Source organism: Corvus kubaryi, unplaced genomic scaffold (assembly GCF_017639235.1).
Source record: "Corvus kubaryi isolate FWS band 111438036 unplaced genomic scaffold, C.kubaryi_AGA036_p1.0 37394, whole genome shotgun sequence".
NCBI classification, from domain to species: domain Eukaryota; kingdom Metazoa; phylum Chordata; class Aves; order Passeriformes; family Corvidae; genus Corvus; species Corvus kubaryi.
Window position 1 is genome coordinate 6,343,395 of NW_024581133.1, and position 16,467 is coordinate 6,359,861.

At 42.2% G+C, this 16,467-nt stretch overlaps 1 protein-coding gene across 6 annotated transcripts in view; it reads right to left on the reverse strand.

The window, feature by feature from the left end:
* AKAP13 (A-kinase anchoring protein 13) overlaps window positions 1–16,467 on the reverse strand; it is a 201,302-nt gene that overhangs the window by 106,056 nt on the left and 78,779 nt on the right. For all 6 annotated transcript variants that reach the window (XM_042039768.1, XM_042039771.1, XM_042039770.1 and 3 more), the window contains one exon: window positions 8,594–8,777. In XM_042039768.1, coding sequence (XP_041895702.1) covers window positions 8,594–8,777 — 184 coding nt within the window. The remainder of the gene's footprint in view (window positions 1–8,593; window positions 8,778–16,467) is intronic.

Consider the following 16,467-nt stretch of genomic DNA (forward strand, 5'->3'; position numbering starts at 1 on the left):
AAGCGTTAACTCATTTTCCCACCACTGTTCCTGTTGTTCAGGCAATCACTTCCAAGGCCACGTAGCTCTTTTGAGAAGACACTCCTGCTCATTTGCCCTCATACACTGAGCTTCACTGTTTGTGCCTTTCCTGCATATCTCACTGCAAGTCCTGGCTTTTATTGAGAGATGATAAAAACACACTTTCTTCCAGGAAAAAAGCTTTGCTGTTACGCATTTTGTACTTCCTGGCTGTGAAAGATGCTTATTTTGTCCAGACTTGGAATTTTTGTAGTGGTTGTATAGGAGTGCATATCCAAGCTGCTCTACTAGGAGATAAAAACAGATACGCAAATACTTACTGAAGATTTATTAGCAAAAATATGTATACAAACTCCAGCCTTCAAGAAGTTTGAAAATCTGCTTTTGTTCAGCACAAAAATCCTGCTTGCTACAGTTCGCCAGCAACAACGGAAATCTGTCTTCTTAGGAGATTTAACCATCCTGGATCAAATCTTTCTCATCTTCCCTTTTCAACAGTTTCCCATCAAAATAGGTAACAGATACCAGTGAACTGAACATTTCATAAGAAACATCTCTGAGCTCAACTTTCACAGAAGAAAGTATCTTAGTTAAAAAACCAAGGACTGCTTGAGAAGGCTGATAGTGTTCACTAGCTCTACCCTCTGCACAATCACGCCATGACCCACTGAAAAAGCCTGGAAGAAATTCTCCAGCTCTGGTCCTTGCTGCTTTTCCCCCATGGAGGCAAACCCGGAAGGGAAATTTTTGGTTGAAAGAAAGGACAGACTTACTAGCCTGCCCTTCATCTGCAGAAAGGTGGCTCAAAGAAGAATGACAACTTCAAACAGAGAGAGAGGAGAAGCAAAAATACTTCAAAATACTCTCAAGGCCATGTCCTGCTCTATCTGGGAGCTGATTAGATTGGTGAAACTACAGAATCACGTCCTGCCCATCTGGCATGTAAGACAAGATGATAGATCACAGAATCACAGAATGGTTTGGGTTGGAAGGGACCTTAAAGATTGTCTAGTTCCAACATCAGTAGGGACATCTTCCACTGGACCACGTTGCTCCAAGCCCAATCCAAGCTGCAGGAAGTGGTTTTTATTTAAACCTCCCAGAACTGCCCAAGTAGACTGGTCCCTTTTCAAGGCACAGCCACACTGTGCTCGTGTGCTGAATCTCTCCTCATCTGGCAGGGGAGCAGATAGTGAGTGGCGGAAAAGGGAGAGGAAAGCCTGCACGGCACGGCTCCTGGCTTCCGGCAGATATGGGCAAGAGATTTTTAAGAAGCGGGAAGATAAGTGAGAAAAGGAGAACAAAAGAAAAAAACCAAACCAAACCACCAGATCAAAAGCTCTGCCTGCCCGCAAAAGCTGCAGAAACTGTTCAGTAACAAGGGTCTGAAATTCAGACGTGCTGGTGCTCGCAGCAGGCGTGTTTTCCAGTACCAAGAGACAAAGTTTGAGCCGGAGGGGAGAGGAAGAGGAGGGAGGAAGAGATCAGAAAACGAATGAAAAAGCCTCAGTGAGTTAAGCAAAACTTTGTGTTAGGAAGACTTATCCCACAGTTTCGCAAAGGGGCAAGGAAGGCAGTGTGGAAACTCAAGGTTTTATTTCCTGGGGATATCCCCTCCAGATTTCTGAGCTGAAACAAAACAAGCTCAGTAGCATTGCCAGCTCTTAGGATCTTACTGCAAGCCTGACAACATCTGTGGGTTTATTTTGAAAGCAGCAGCACCCAGATCCATGTGGTAAAGAAAAAATGAAAAAAAGGAAAAATCAATTAAAAAAAAATTTAAACAAAGCCTCTACCATTATGGCTGCAGTGAAAAGCCAGGAGATGCCAGAATTTAGACGCTCTTATCTGTTAGGTAAATAAAAAAGTAACTAAACTGAATTTTAATCTTACATTCTTTTTATTACTATTATTATGGTATCACAGTGAAAATACCAGATCAGACAGACTGTAATCTGGGATAAACAAGGAATGGTGCCTATAGGGATAGGATTGGTGGTGATTGGGCACCATGCCCACAGCATGGGTAATTTAAATCAACCAACAATCCCTCCTGGGAAAACCCAACACCCACACTCAATGCAGTCACCAGCAGTTAAACCAATCTGAGAAATCTGACCAAACAGAACTTCAGTGTTATTTGCAGAAGTGTTGGGGTAATGGAGGCTTTGTATCTGTATGATCAACTCTGCACCCAAACCTTCCGTGATACACAAAACATTAATGCACACAAACACTTTCTTGCTCCTCCTCGTTTTTACAACCATCCATATGCAGTGTATGTGAGACCTAGAAAACATGTGCAACCAGTATGTGCTAGCATGGGTTAAAATAAACCAACCATTTTCAAATTTAAAAGAGATTTAACCAACACAGAATTCATGCTTCAGGTGTTTCCAACTGTTCCAAACGCCCCAGGGAAGTAGAAAAAAAAAATGTTTCTCATATAAGAAAACTCTATATATCGCTAACTAATTTGAATAGTTTTGATGGTGAAAGAAAGAGTTAAGTTCATCTGATGCAGAAATAATGACTAACCCCTAACAGTGCCTCACACAAACATGAACTGCAGTTGTGGGTTCTGACACCAAACTGAATTCAGGATTGCATAACCTACCCTTTGATATCAGATTAAATATTTAATAATTGAATTCAAAATATGTAATGCTAACTTCTCATTGATCAACACACTATACAGCAGCAAATCATAGAGAAAAGCTGGCTTGGTCCTCCAACAGCTGCCTGCAGATGCACATATCCTAAGGGAACATGTCCAATATTTCCAAATACAAAGTCTGTACCTCTAAACCCAAGCATTTCTTAGGCCCCAATGTTAATTATACATTAAAAAAATATATATAGAAATACAGCTACCAACTGTCATCAACTATATTTGCCAAAAAAGTACAATCTGCATTCCATAAGAGTAACTGTTATTAAATGCATTTTCCATTTGTTTTATTTTCAGAGCCTTATGTAACAAGAAGGATGGCCTGCTCAGGATGTGGAGCTGTAGGTCCAACACAGAACCCAGTGTTCACCTGGAGTCTCATCAGCAAACAAAGGAAATTTAAGGTGGATCTATGAAAAGCACTCAAGAGTGAAAACAGATGCCATTTGTTGCATTTTAAATAAAAAAACACCGTCATGGAGACTACTTCAGCAAGCAGTGTTTACAGCTAAAAACAGCATCTCAGATCAGGACAAGTGATATGGAAGAAGAGTTGTCTCTGCAGAACATCTCCACGTGCTGCAAGCGAGCGTGATTGGTGGCTCTGCAACACAACCCCAAGAAGAAGCCATCCCTTTGGCTGCCTCTGGCACAGCAGTCTACGAAGTCTTCTTCTACAATAATCTGTTCAAACTGCAAACCCTACCATGAATGTCACTGCTGGAAGCAAATCTGCTAAATATGAGCATCCTAACTGGGTATGCAGCTAGCCCATGCCTGAGGCCAAAAACTCAGCAGTTCTGGGAAACCACTTATCTGCATTTTCTAAATTTATCCTGAAACAGAGATGGTCTCTCATAATCACTTACCAACCACACAAGGCTGTCCAGCACTTGTGGCTCATATAATTTTTGGGAACACTTCCAGATCAGGATTGCTGGGAGAAGGGAAATAATTTCTTCTCATATCTTAGCAAATACTCTCAGATCTCTTCTAAATCTCTTCTTTCTCATCCTCACAGGTCTGTTTCCATGATCTCCCAGGACTACAATTTCTGAGTGGGAAATCAGAATCACTAAAAAGCTGTTTCTACCACATAGACTAAGCCTTCTCTCTCTTCTGTATTCAGAGGTGGCTACATACAAAACAAAGGGGAGGAGGGAGCCAAAGAATGAAAATACAAATCTTCATAGGGACGTGGGAACACACCAGGAAGTCAGTAAAAGTTGGAGCATGATGTGGGTGAGTAGGTGGAAAGAGAGAAACACAAACTCTTCCTGCTCCATCATGTTCACACCTGGTTGCCCCATCCTCCCACTCCCAGTGCGCTCCTCTGCTGTGGCCAAAAGAAACCCACAGCACACCTCAGCATCTTTCTAATCATGATGTTAAAGATATTAAATGATGGCGTTTCAATTGAAAATCCTAAGAAACACACAGCCACAAAACTAGACCCTGTAGATCACTGCTTCTCCCACACTGCTCCAGACACACTCTGTCTGCAGCTAAACAGCATCTCCTTAACACACCTCTCTGAGAGTCCTCTTTCAGTGCCCTTCCAACATTTTTGAATCCCTCTTAGCACATTAATCTTGTGCCATCACTTGTAGAGACAAAGTCAGCTGTTCTCCTGCCACACCACAGCAAGCCATACCTAAAACCCAGCTCCCCACATACCAATCAAATGGATTTGTTGCTTTGGTTTGGAGTCAAAGAACAGATGGAGAAACATCAGCACTAATTCAACAAACCTTACAGCCCCTGATTCTGCTTAGCCAGAAATAAAATATATGTATACCATGTGACCAATTTTAAGATCATGCTTAAACACTCTGCTGAACATGAACTGGGTATTTCTGAATTTAAACACTTGCTTAAAGGGCCTGCTAAATCGGGGTGGAAAAAAAACGAACATACAAGGCAAATCCTCTTGCAGCTCCAGCTCAAAAAAGCAGAAAAGTGTATTCAGCTATAAAAGTAAAGCCACTGAAAAAGCTTCCTTATTTGAGAGGCACCACGGAGATTACAACCCAGACTTCATCAATTACTTACGTAAAATAAGAACAATAGCAAGTGATAATCATGGATTGCAAAATATTCCCAAAACCCTTCTGCTGCTACCAGCAAGTTATTCCTCATGTGTGTTAATTAAATTATTTTAATTTTGAAAATACAGACTTGTACCGATTTACAGTTTCACAGACTGAGCCTCCTGATTGTTACCAAGAAATCTGAAGGGAAGACCAATCCCAGAGCTGTGCAGAAGCACTTTTGGGCAAAAAGCAGAGAAACCAGCAAAAGTGAAAAAGGTTTACAGTAAAAAACTCAGAGACTGTTGCAACTCTTTGCAAAGATTAGAAAAATGCAATTTTAATTTTTTTTTAACTCGGTTTTATTTTTCTCTCTCTTCCCTTTTTCAGAGGACATAAATCACTCTTAGCTGTGAAGGAACTACAAGTGTTTGGCTTTGCTGGGGATAGAAACGTTACTAGACAGAAATAAAATCAGCAACCAGGTCAGTGTTTGTATGTTTTACACAGCAGCACTTGCAACCTCTCTGCAGTCCCGCACGCCCCCGGTGTCTTGGAGCCATTTTCCCCACTGCTGTAAGAGCCCTGCAGAACATGGAGCTGGCAGGGGATTGTGTTGCTGCCCTGACTGCACTGGGAAACACCAACTCCTGCACTCTGCAGCTGTCCAGTTACTCACAGAGTTCCACCAGCCTGTTTAGTGACTGTGCTGCCTCTCCAGAGCCAGCGCCCTGCAGTCAGCATCAACGCTGGGGAGCGACAGGCTTCAACCACAGGCTCTTCTCTCTGGAACTCATGCCTACTACTTGGAAAAGGTTGAAACTCAGAGGGCTTTGCAAACTGTGCCATTTCCAAAGTTATCTTTATATATAAATCTTGATATATTTATTTTCCCTATAAAACTAGTGCCCTTCTGCACTGCAGGACAGTGTTTACTGTGCAGCTCTCATCTTGGAGATAAAGCAAGTCCCCTCAGGAATGATACACAACTGATGAATGTTTATTGGTGATGAATATTTATTTGCTTATATGAATATTTATTAATGAATGCTGCTATTGACTCTCCATCCCTGGTGACCTACATGGGCTCTGTGACAGCTCCTTGTTTGGGTCTCAAAAGAACCAGCACCCTTCCTGTCTGAGGATGAAGAGCCAGTGCAAACCACAGAACAGAATACTTCCAGGGATGGACAACTTATATAGGAAACATCTTTCATTTTTTTTACATGAAGTACTGCAAAAGCTGAGAGAGGAAAGTTCATCAGATATACAGAAATTCAAAATGCCACCAGTGTAATTAGTTTTTGAGAAAAATATTTACACTGCAGCTGAATCAAGCTGCTTTGCAGACACACCAAGGCAAAACTACAACAACGGAGAAGGTTTTATGTCTATTCTTTAATGGCTGTATCCTAATTATGGCAGAATTTCATCCCTTCCCAATGCTGGCTGGGAGAATCATTGTAAAATGCAGGGTCCTGAAAATTAGCAAGCAAGAGAACAATAAATTCCCCGCAAGGATAATGCATCACAAAACACGCTGCATTCATTTATTTGGCGAAGTGCAGTTTAATTACTTGTAAAAATAATGACTCCTTTGTAGGGGCCCTCACTAACATGTGTTGCTGCTCTGTGTTTTGCTGAGTGGGACGAGCTATGTGCCAAATTTGTGTGCATGGATTATACAGCGTGAGCATAGGCAGAGCGCAGAAAGGAGGTTGTACAGTGTCCTTTGCGTTTTGACAGCACATAAATGACACTTGCTCTCTTCACAGAATGTTCTGTGTTTTGAAACTCAGTATTTCTCCTCCCAATAGGGATTTTCAAATCTCAATCTCATTTTATTGCAGAAAATGCTCAGCATAATAAAAATCACTGCTGGGGAATCAGGATGTGCCCATTTTGTTGCCACCACCCTCCTGCAGGGAAGGGCTGTGGCTGCCCCTGTGTCACTGCTCCAGTCAGTCCCAAGGTCATATCACAATGCTCCACCACCATCCCGCCCATTGAGAAGGGGAACCATGATTTCCAGCATCCACGGACTTCTGTTTGTAGGGCTTTATGGGAATAGGAGAGTTTTCAGAGTCACGGGACCTGTGGCATGGCTGTCAGATGTTTACACATTGTATTTCCACCCAGCAGTCCAAGAGGAAAACAAATCACAAAGAACAGTTTAAGGATATACTAAGAAGAACAGGAACTGGGACCTTGATGGCAACATTTCTGCAGTTCCTTGTGTCTTATTTTCAAAGACAAATCGCAAAGGTCATCAGAGAAATCCCATGGACGGGGCCGGCAGCGTCCCTTTCAGGCAACAGCACAGGACAATGTCATGGAATCCCAGTCCTCTTTCCATTCCACTGAGTGAGAACTGCCATTCCAATACTGGAGCCAGTTGCGAAATACTTCACCAAATACATGAATAGCTGTTGTAATCGTTTTGTTTACTTCCTATTTTTATTTAAATTACCAGCTCTACTCCCATTAGGGTTGCAGTATTTGCTGTGAGCTCTATAATCAAGTTTTGGCCAACTTAAGCTTCCTGACAGTATGCAAAGCCTGTTAATGTGGTTAGTCTCACCTTGGAGAACCTTGCTGCAGTTACAGAATGAATTTGCACATCCCATTTTTACAAGATAGCCTGCAAGATGATTGTGTTTTCACAGTATGACTGTTGAACTTGATGGAGAAAAATGTAACACTGTCATCTTCTCTGTATTAATGCCAGCAAGGGTGGCAGGAGAAGTTATTAAAGAATAGGTCCCATCCCACACTGCACCTTCTCCTTCACCCTCACTTTCCATGTGATTGCCTGAATTTAAAGATAAAACTTAAATACAATCATTCCAGCAATATAGATCATATTTTCTGCCCCCCAACACTGCACCCAGCAACTATAGAAAGCAGAATAATTTACAATTTGTAACAGGGAATGTTGCGTGATGAAGTGGACAACACAGCAGACTCCTGAACATGACATTGGGTCACTCAACAAAAACCCCAAGTATCTGAGAAGTCAATTCAGAAACACAAAGTTTATAACAAAGCTTAAGAGAACCAGGCATCAGAATAACACACACGGAGACCAAATCTTTTCTCCTATACAAACAGCCCCCTCAAGACTCTTTTAAGCTCTTTGTCTTTATTAGCCTCAGCTATTAAAGCTAGATCTCCAAACATTTGCTGTTCAAAAATAACTTGCCATCTTCCAAAGGATTCCTTGTAAAGCAGTGCAATAAATGCTCATGCCACTAGCTACTTGCTATGTGTTGTAAGACCTGGCTGCTTCTCAAGACCATTTACAAGAGACCTGTTTCTGTTAAATATTTTGGTTTCTTTTAAACATTTGCATTAATTCTTACCTATATTTTTTTAACCTATACTGGTAAAATGCCTATTCTCTACAAGATGCTGCCTTATTTCAACATAATGATCACTATTTCATTTAACTAAAAAGCTCCCTCTCTAAGAAGTACAAACAAAACAATCCACCACCACCACAATGCCTGTTAGCTCCCCTCTTTTGGGCAGTTGTGCTTGCTTGAAGAAAAGCTTTTTCATTTGTGTTTACATAAGACCTGTCTTATTTAGTCAGTAATACAATGACTCACTTTGGGCTTTATGAGACAGCTGGAAGCAGAACACTGAGCAACGAGAACCCCCCCATCCCCAAAAATATTACTGCATTTCCCCTTAACCCTCAGGACTGCCCCCATTGCAGCTAGCAAGAACACTAAAAGCAAAATTATACCAAAATTGCCTTTAAGGGTGGAAGTATAGCACTTAGACACCATTGAGTGATAACGTACAGCAAAGCCAAGCAACGGTAGAGAATGGAAAACCAGCAGAGCAACCACCAAATCATCCTTACTCTGTCAAAAGCTGGTGCAGCTTCTGGTAGCCCCTCTCCAAGGCCAAGCTCACAGGCGTTGCCCCTTCGTTGTTGTGGATGCTGAGAGCTCCTCTTCCACCCGGCTGCTGGAGCAGAAACCACGTCAGCCGCAGCAGACCCAGCCTCACCGCAAAATGCATCAGTGTTTCCCGAGGGATGTTCTCTGGGAAGGGGAAACAAAAGGAAGAAAGAAATGGGAATTCGTACGCTTGAGGGTTTGGGGAATGTTATAATCCCACATCCCAGCCCCACCACACACAGCGGCTGGCATGGAGCTGACAGCTCAAAGGAACCTGCAGCACCTGGAAAAACAGCCTGATTGCCAATATCCAGGAGACACCAGTCTTAAAGTGAGGGACATGCAATGGTGGGACTGGAAGTGCTCAACACCTCTCATGCTGAGACCGACCACAGGTCAATGTGAAAACCTCACCACTTCCTGAACAGCCACAGCCACCACGTGGCTACAGCATGTCCAAACAGAAGCATGGTCAGGTGGGTTTTCCTGGATGTCCAAACCTTCTCCTCACACACTCAGGATCAGGTTTTAGGGACAGACAAATTTTGTTACCTAACGGGATGCTGATCTGTGCCAAGGCATGGATAAAAAAAAAAAAAAAAAACAATTACATTTAATGTACAAATCCAAAGCAGTTATAAAGGAGAACTGTTTAAAAACTCATATCAACACACACACACAAAAAAAAAAAAAAAAAAAAAAAAAAAGCAGCAAGGGTTTTAAGGATTTTCTTTCCTGGTTTGATTATGCCTCAGACCAGCTTTTCTCAGCTTTATACAGTAGCTCTCTCATTGTGAGTAGCAGCATTTATAAACTACCAATCTCCGCTGCTGCTTTTTGTGTTTAATAACCGTGACCTTCTAATTTGGTAAAAGTCACTCTTGAGCCTGAGCTTTCATCTCAGAAAAATATCCCCCTACTCCAAAAGCTGCAGCCCTAGAACGATGCTCTGAAAAGCTTTAACCAGAAATGAGCTCCAGATGCACTGCTGAAATCCAGCATTTGCAGATCAAAGCCTGTTATTTCTGTATGAAAGGCAAAAGCATTTGGGTTAAAAAAACTGCAAGAAATAAAAATTTGTTCTTTTAATTAACAAAGGATTTCAGTATTGACTGACAGCAACAACAACAAAACACCAACTGGGTCTCAAAGCCATGCCAATGAGCACACTTGGTATAAACCCTTTAATATCACAGAAATGATTTATTGGGTTATTAATTTGGGTGCCAGCCAAACCTATACAACAGGTTTTAAAATGCATGCACATAACAGCTTTAGGATTTAATCTTGTATTTTTTTTTTAAAGAAGTGTGCCCCAAGAGAAATCACTTCTTCAAAGTGCTGCTGTTCTTTCTTACTTACTTTCTTTAGGGACGTCATTAAGACCTTCGGTGAAAAACAAAACTAAGCAAAAACAGGCAGTTCTCCCCTGCCTCACACACAATTTTTCACAACTTTTTGGATCAAATTCTGAATAACTAATCTGTATTCAAGAACCAAAGGCTTTCTGGCACCACTTCTCTTCCAAATGACTCCAAATTAGGTCTCTGGGCTACAAACCAAGCCTTCCCCCTAACCTCCTCATGATTACCGTAAAGCAAAACCAAGCTGTCCTGAATACATGAGTGTGTCTGAATGGAGGTTCCAGCTGATCAGAGAAAAAGGGAATGACTGAGCTCTCCCAGAGACAAATTCCCAGCCTTTGGCTAAGTAATAAGAAGGATTTGAGTATTATTATTTGGGTATTACAGAGCGTAATGATTTAGAAATAGCACAACAAGGAGGTTAACCAATGGTTGCAGCCCTGGATTTAAAGAAAAATGAAAAATAACACACCATATAGACAGACACAAGGGAAAGGGCTGCAAAATGTGGATATAGGTAGGACTTGCCCACAGTGAAAGCCAGTGCTCGAAGTTTTACTCAATGAACTTGCACAAAGCTCCCACACTACCTGTACACTGACTGGTAGAGTGAACATAATTAATGTGGTGTAACTTTTCCTACAGAGAGGTAGGAGGCACAAAAGCACTTCTGTTAGAGCAAACAACAGCCATCCAAATACAGGATGTGTTGCACTGGTCTGGCCACGTTCTGTTCTCACACGGGATCGCCTGTTCCAGCTGCTACGTTGAAAGGGAAAATCATCTTCCTAACTAGAACAGGCAGCCTTGCCCCAGAGCTGAGCAGTGTAGACCTGCAAAGCATAAGCACAGGTCCCTGGACCAAAATGCTTCTTCCTCCAGCAGCTGAGGGTATTACCAACAGGGAGAAGCATCTTCTGCTCACCAACTCATGGTATACCACCAAACACACACTACCAGCTTCAAGTTCTGCAAGATGCAGGCAGATATTCCTCTTGTCCCTGAGCCAAATGGTTGCCTCTGTCTCACATGTCCACAGATGAAATGGCCCCTCCCAGTTGTCACAACGCCTCCCCAGTTGTCCCAATCTGCTCATATGACTGCACCTTCTGAGAACATCTTCCTGTTCTATTAAAACAATCTTCTTTATCACTGAATCAGTGGACAGGGTAGTTCCAGAGTTTGGATGGAGGTGTCTGCAAATGCAACTGAAGTGAATGTGGCCCTGCCCTGGTGCCTTTGGGCAATGATAATGCGCACACAGGATCTGTACAAGAAGAGGTGGCCTGTTGCCACCAGAGCATATTAAACACACAAGCTCACTATCCAGTTTTGGAAGGCTCCGCCTGACACAGAACCTGGCAGGAGGCCACCCTAACAGATGGGCACAGATGATGGCAGCGAAGAGACAAAGTACTGTACATCCAACAACTGCAGGGGCCCCAGGCAATGGCTTTGGAAGGTTCTGGAGTGTGCAAAACTTGCATGGTGACAGTTAAAAAGGCATGTGCCATCTGTGGGCTGGATTAACTACTAATATGTAATGAAAATACATCTGTTGGTGTATGGTATTGCTCAAAACTAGACAAGAGCTGGTCTGCATCAATTATGGGCATTTTGCTGGATGGAAATGGGAGGAAGACAGACTTCCCTTCAGACTTCCTACCTTTGAATGGATGAAGCTTGTCACACAAAATGTTGGAAATCTAGTGAACGATTTTAAGATCTTGTCATGGTGCAAAATGCATATCCCAAGCATGAAAGAATATCAAAAGCTTTAACATGCAAAAGCCAGAGCTCCTTCTCCTACCACATACCAAGCAAGAGCTCCTCATCTTAAAATGCCTGTCATTTGAATGCCAACAAGAAGCTTCTGGTAATTAGGAAACTGTGGAAATACAAGACACACAATACTGAAAAGGCCAAGATTGTTTTGTTCCTTTCTCGTTTCCTAGTAATAGGCAAGAGTTGAAACATATGATTATTGCCCCATAATGGCAGGGCACTCCAGTCCAGCTGGCAAAACACAAGATTTTGGATGTATTATTTTTGTGTAATTTTCTTCTGCTGTGATACATGAACAGACAGTTTATCTGCGCAAATGAGGACCAAATTTCCATATGTACTTTGCTAATAGTAAAGGATTAAGGTTTAAGGTGTTATTAGCACAAAACAAATAAGCATTGAAGGAAAAAACCAAAACCTTTGAGTATGACATGCCCAAGAACACTAAGTAGAAATTTTCATTTTAAACCTGATTAAATAACAGAAAAAACCTGGTGTTCCCTTTTAAAAATAAGGTTCCAGATAGAGTAACCTACACCTAATGCTCAGTTTATTCTCCATGCCCTGAGACATCTCATGAGCCAGCCACGGAATGGGGTAGCATTGTTTAGTCTTCCCGCACTGGTGACCTCTCCTAGGTTCTCACCCAAACTCACGTATACTCAGCAATTTGGAAATCTACCGTCAAATCTGGCCTCAAAATCTTGCTTTCAGCTGGAAATGCTCTCACTGCTCAGATCAGTCCTTGAGAAACAAAGGTAAAAAACCCCAGAACCAAGCTGCCACCTCACGCCAAGGTTCTAGAGGAAGGCTCCAGCAGACAACTGCACTGCAGAAAGGTCAAGGCAAAGATGTTGTGTTTGGAGTTATAAGCTCAGCTAATAAAAAGATGTGTGGGTAATTCCTTTCTTAATCTGATAAATAAGAAATTTTTCAAAGCACACCAAAAGATCTCTATGTCCCCATTCCCGCTAATATCAAAGGGAACAGGAACATTCTCATGCCAACAATTTCTCAGCCACAGACTGAACGGTACATCTCTGTCTCGAGCAGCACATTTCTGATGCTGTCTGAACAAGAGTTGCTTTTTGCTTCCCATTTTCCACTGCAGAGGGCACTAAATTTAGGTATGGAAAAGATTTTTTACATCTTATTGAGGACTGCTGCTGAACAGAGCACTTTGTGCTGATGGCACTGAATGGACCATGCTGATTTATACCACATTGTGCTTTATCAGAGAGCACAGAAGCTGAGCAGCAGACTGGAAAGGACATGAAACCCAACCAAAGAACACCTGTAACTATCACACTGAAAGGGTTCCAAGGGAAACTGTAACAAGAGCGCAGCAGATGAACAGATTAAAGCTCTGTGTCTGAAATACATCATCAGAAGCATAACTTTAGCATCCTCCCATGGCAAAAAAGGCTAGCTCCTAATAACCAAATTCTGAAAGTTTTTGAAAGCTTTTTAGGATTTTTTGTTTAAAATAAGATGGTTTTTTTGGTTACTTTCTCTCTTCAGACATGCTCCCTCCCTGCAAAAAAACCCCAATTCATGATCTCTATTTGAGGTGACACTCATGTTGTCCTGTACACTGAAATCCTACTGGTTTTGTACATGAAGCTATTAAACCCATAACCCTAGTACATTCAGACTATTTCAAACCAGGGCAGGGAGTTTTCCTCCATACCCACCCCCTACCTGGTGAGGTCAAGGAGTTTAATTTCCCATTACTTATTGAAGATGGGTGTTTATCCCGTAGCGTTTCTGGGAAGCTGTACATATTCAACACATCAGTAACTGCAATGAGTTAAAGTGTTCTATGTAATCTGATGGTCCCCTGGTTATCAGCCTGAAAACCTGGCTCACTCTCTCACAGCAGTCCTTACACTCCCAGGGGAATTGCTCCATATCACAGTGATCACAGCAACCCTCTGTCAAAATTAACCAGCTCCTGAAGCACCACCTCAGAAAATTACCAAACCACACAACCAAAAATCAACCATAGTTTTGGGTTTCACCACTCACTTTTAATCAGCAAAATGAAAAGACTGTTTTCTCAAAGGTTTTGTCAGAATGTTACTTCCAAGTTATTTTGAAAGTGATCTGTTTACTAGTGATACAATTAAGCTCTCTAGCTTTTCATACCTGAGCCTTAGATCCTCCCTAATTTTTTTCTCCCTTCTTTTTCCCCACTGCAACATAAACAAGCCATAATCATTACTCATACCTCAAAATATTCAGTTGTGGTTTTCTAGTTAGCTAGTTTTCTCTTCAGTCATTTAAAATAGAACATCACAGTCCTGCATTTACATTGCATACATCCTCAGGATACATATTAAATTTTGATTTCTAGGCATAAAGTGTAACAATCTGTTCCATTTAAATAGCTGCCTTTAAATGCCACTGAGAACAGTAAATAGCCCTACGTTTGACAGCAGTAACAACTATGTTCTTTAGAAAGTTACAGTGCACTTGTAATTATTAAGACAGACATGATTATATGGCACCTGAAAAAAATGCTGTGTTTGGAATACCACAGTAACAAGACTAATCCCTAATTATGGATATTCTGAAATTGTGGATGCCATTGGAGTTCATACAGATAGACAGATAACTAAGAGCAAGGCCCAGGAACTGTTTGCTGTGGAGGAACAGTTTATGGCTGGTGAAGAGCACAGTTGTGTCTCAGGGACCAGCTCTTCCCCAGCCACACACTGTCCTGGGCTCTCTTCTGCCTCCCAGGTCATCCCACCAAATGGCTGAGTACCCTGTGCCTGTCCCAGCAAGAGAATGGAGCCCAAGGACCTCTGATGGCAGGAATCTTAGGTGCTCCCATCCCCACTTCCGTGCCTGTATCTGCTCACTGACACAGCAGATGAGTTGTTCAACAGCCCTGGGAGATAGAGCTTGGTGAAACTTTTAGCAGCCCCTCTGCCCTCTGCGGTGTGTGACAGCAGTGAACTCCTGCCCTCTGCTCAAAGCCTGGCCAGGGCTGGGTGCAGGCAAAAGCAAGGAGAAGCCTCCACACAAAGCCACCCCCTCCTCAAAATTCAGCCTGGAGCTGCGCTCAGTGGTAGTTCTTGTACCCAGCTTCTGCCTGCAGAAAGCCATTACCTCCTAACTTTTGCAGAAGTTAGACTCCTACTTCAGGCCTTTGAAAAATCGACCTTTAAACATGGTTCTCAGCAGCAGCTTCTCTGAGCAGCAGTTCCCCATCAGACTGTGGTGCTCCGGGAGCTGGCGGAGGCTCCCGGCTCTCTCCTGCCTTCAGAGGTTTTGCTGAACAGCAGCGTTTTGTTTCCAGCCCACAAGAGCCCATAGAGACGTGCCAGCTCAGAGGCAGAGCTAAACATCTTTCAAGAAGGGATCTGACATTTTCTTTTGTTCTCATTTCTATAGTATTTTCTCCTTCGAGAAGGTTATTTGAAGTTATCTGGTGCTGACATTTAGGGAAATGTGAAGCATGAATCGGAATAGCTGTTCATAGGTAGTGACGCAGCGCAGGACAGGGTGTCCCACTGCAGGCACTGGCCAGAATGTGTCTAATTGTTCAAATGCTCCTACAGTGCAATCTTTGCAGTGCTTTTCTCTCTCCCACACACAAATTAGCACACAAGCACCAGTATAAGGGTGCTATATTTTAGCACAGGGTTTTTTCTAATCTAGTACTCCATCATAAACCAGGGACATCTCTTCCATCTCACTCTAGCATAACAAGAGTTTCGTGACCAAAAGGATGCTTATGCATGCAAATCTTTCCTGTCACAATCACAAAAATTCCCCCGAATTCCCTGTGTATAAATATCTCACTGCAAAAAACTACCATATAACTCTACCTCTAACAAAAAGGGAACCTATTTTATAGCAGCAGTATTCTTGAATGAAATTGGCATTTAGTGGTATTACATTTATTCCCTTCTATCTACACACACCTCACCACAAGATGCCAAAACACTCAAGAGTAACAGAATTTGGCACTACAGAGCTCCCCCTTCTCACTGTGGATGCCATGGATGCTCCACAGGTCCATTAGCATTCAGAGCCCTGCATAACCACAACTTCCAGGCGCACAAGCACATGCTGAGCAAACCAACTAAATCTTATGGCCTGGTTTCCCTAAGTGCTGATTTTCCAAAGAATAATCAAAGTCAAAAAGAGAAACCAGATCACAGCCTTCCTGCAAAATCAGCAACAATTCAGAGTTTCAAAGTTTTCGTTAAGATCACTGTGATCATATTTTTATCACTTAAACCAGAAATGTCTGAGTTATCTCAACTTTTTTCAAATGCAGAAAGAAACATCAGGGACTGCCACACAGAGGAAAAGAATACCAAGTGTTTATCTCCTTGTAAACATACGACAGCTGCTGAATTTCTATCAAGTAACCATTAAATGTGATCAAGTATTTTAATGTCTGCTAACATGGGAATTGCCTGTCCTTGTATTGAGGTCTACAAAAGCAGTCAGCAAGATGGAGAAAGATAAAGCAGGAAAATTTCCCGTGGAAAACCCTGTTGCAGAGAGCAGAACTGAGCCTGCTGCACCAAGCAAGCTACATCCCAGCCCTATTCAAGTGTTTGTGCCATTGCATCCTATAAAAGATAGCAGATGTCTCACATCCCTGAAGTGAAACTATTTGCCAAAATACCCTGAAAATTTACAGCAAGGATTTGTACATAGTG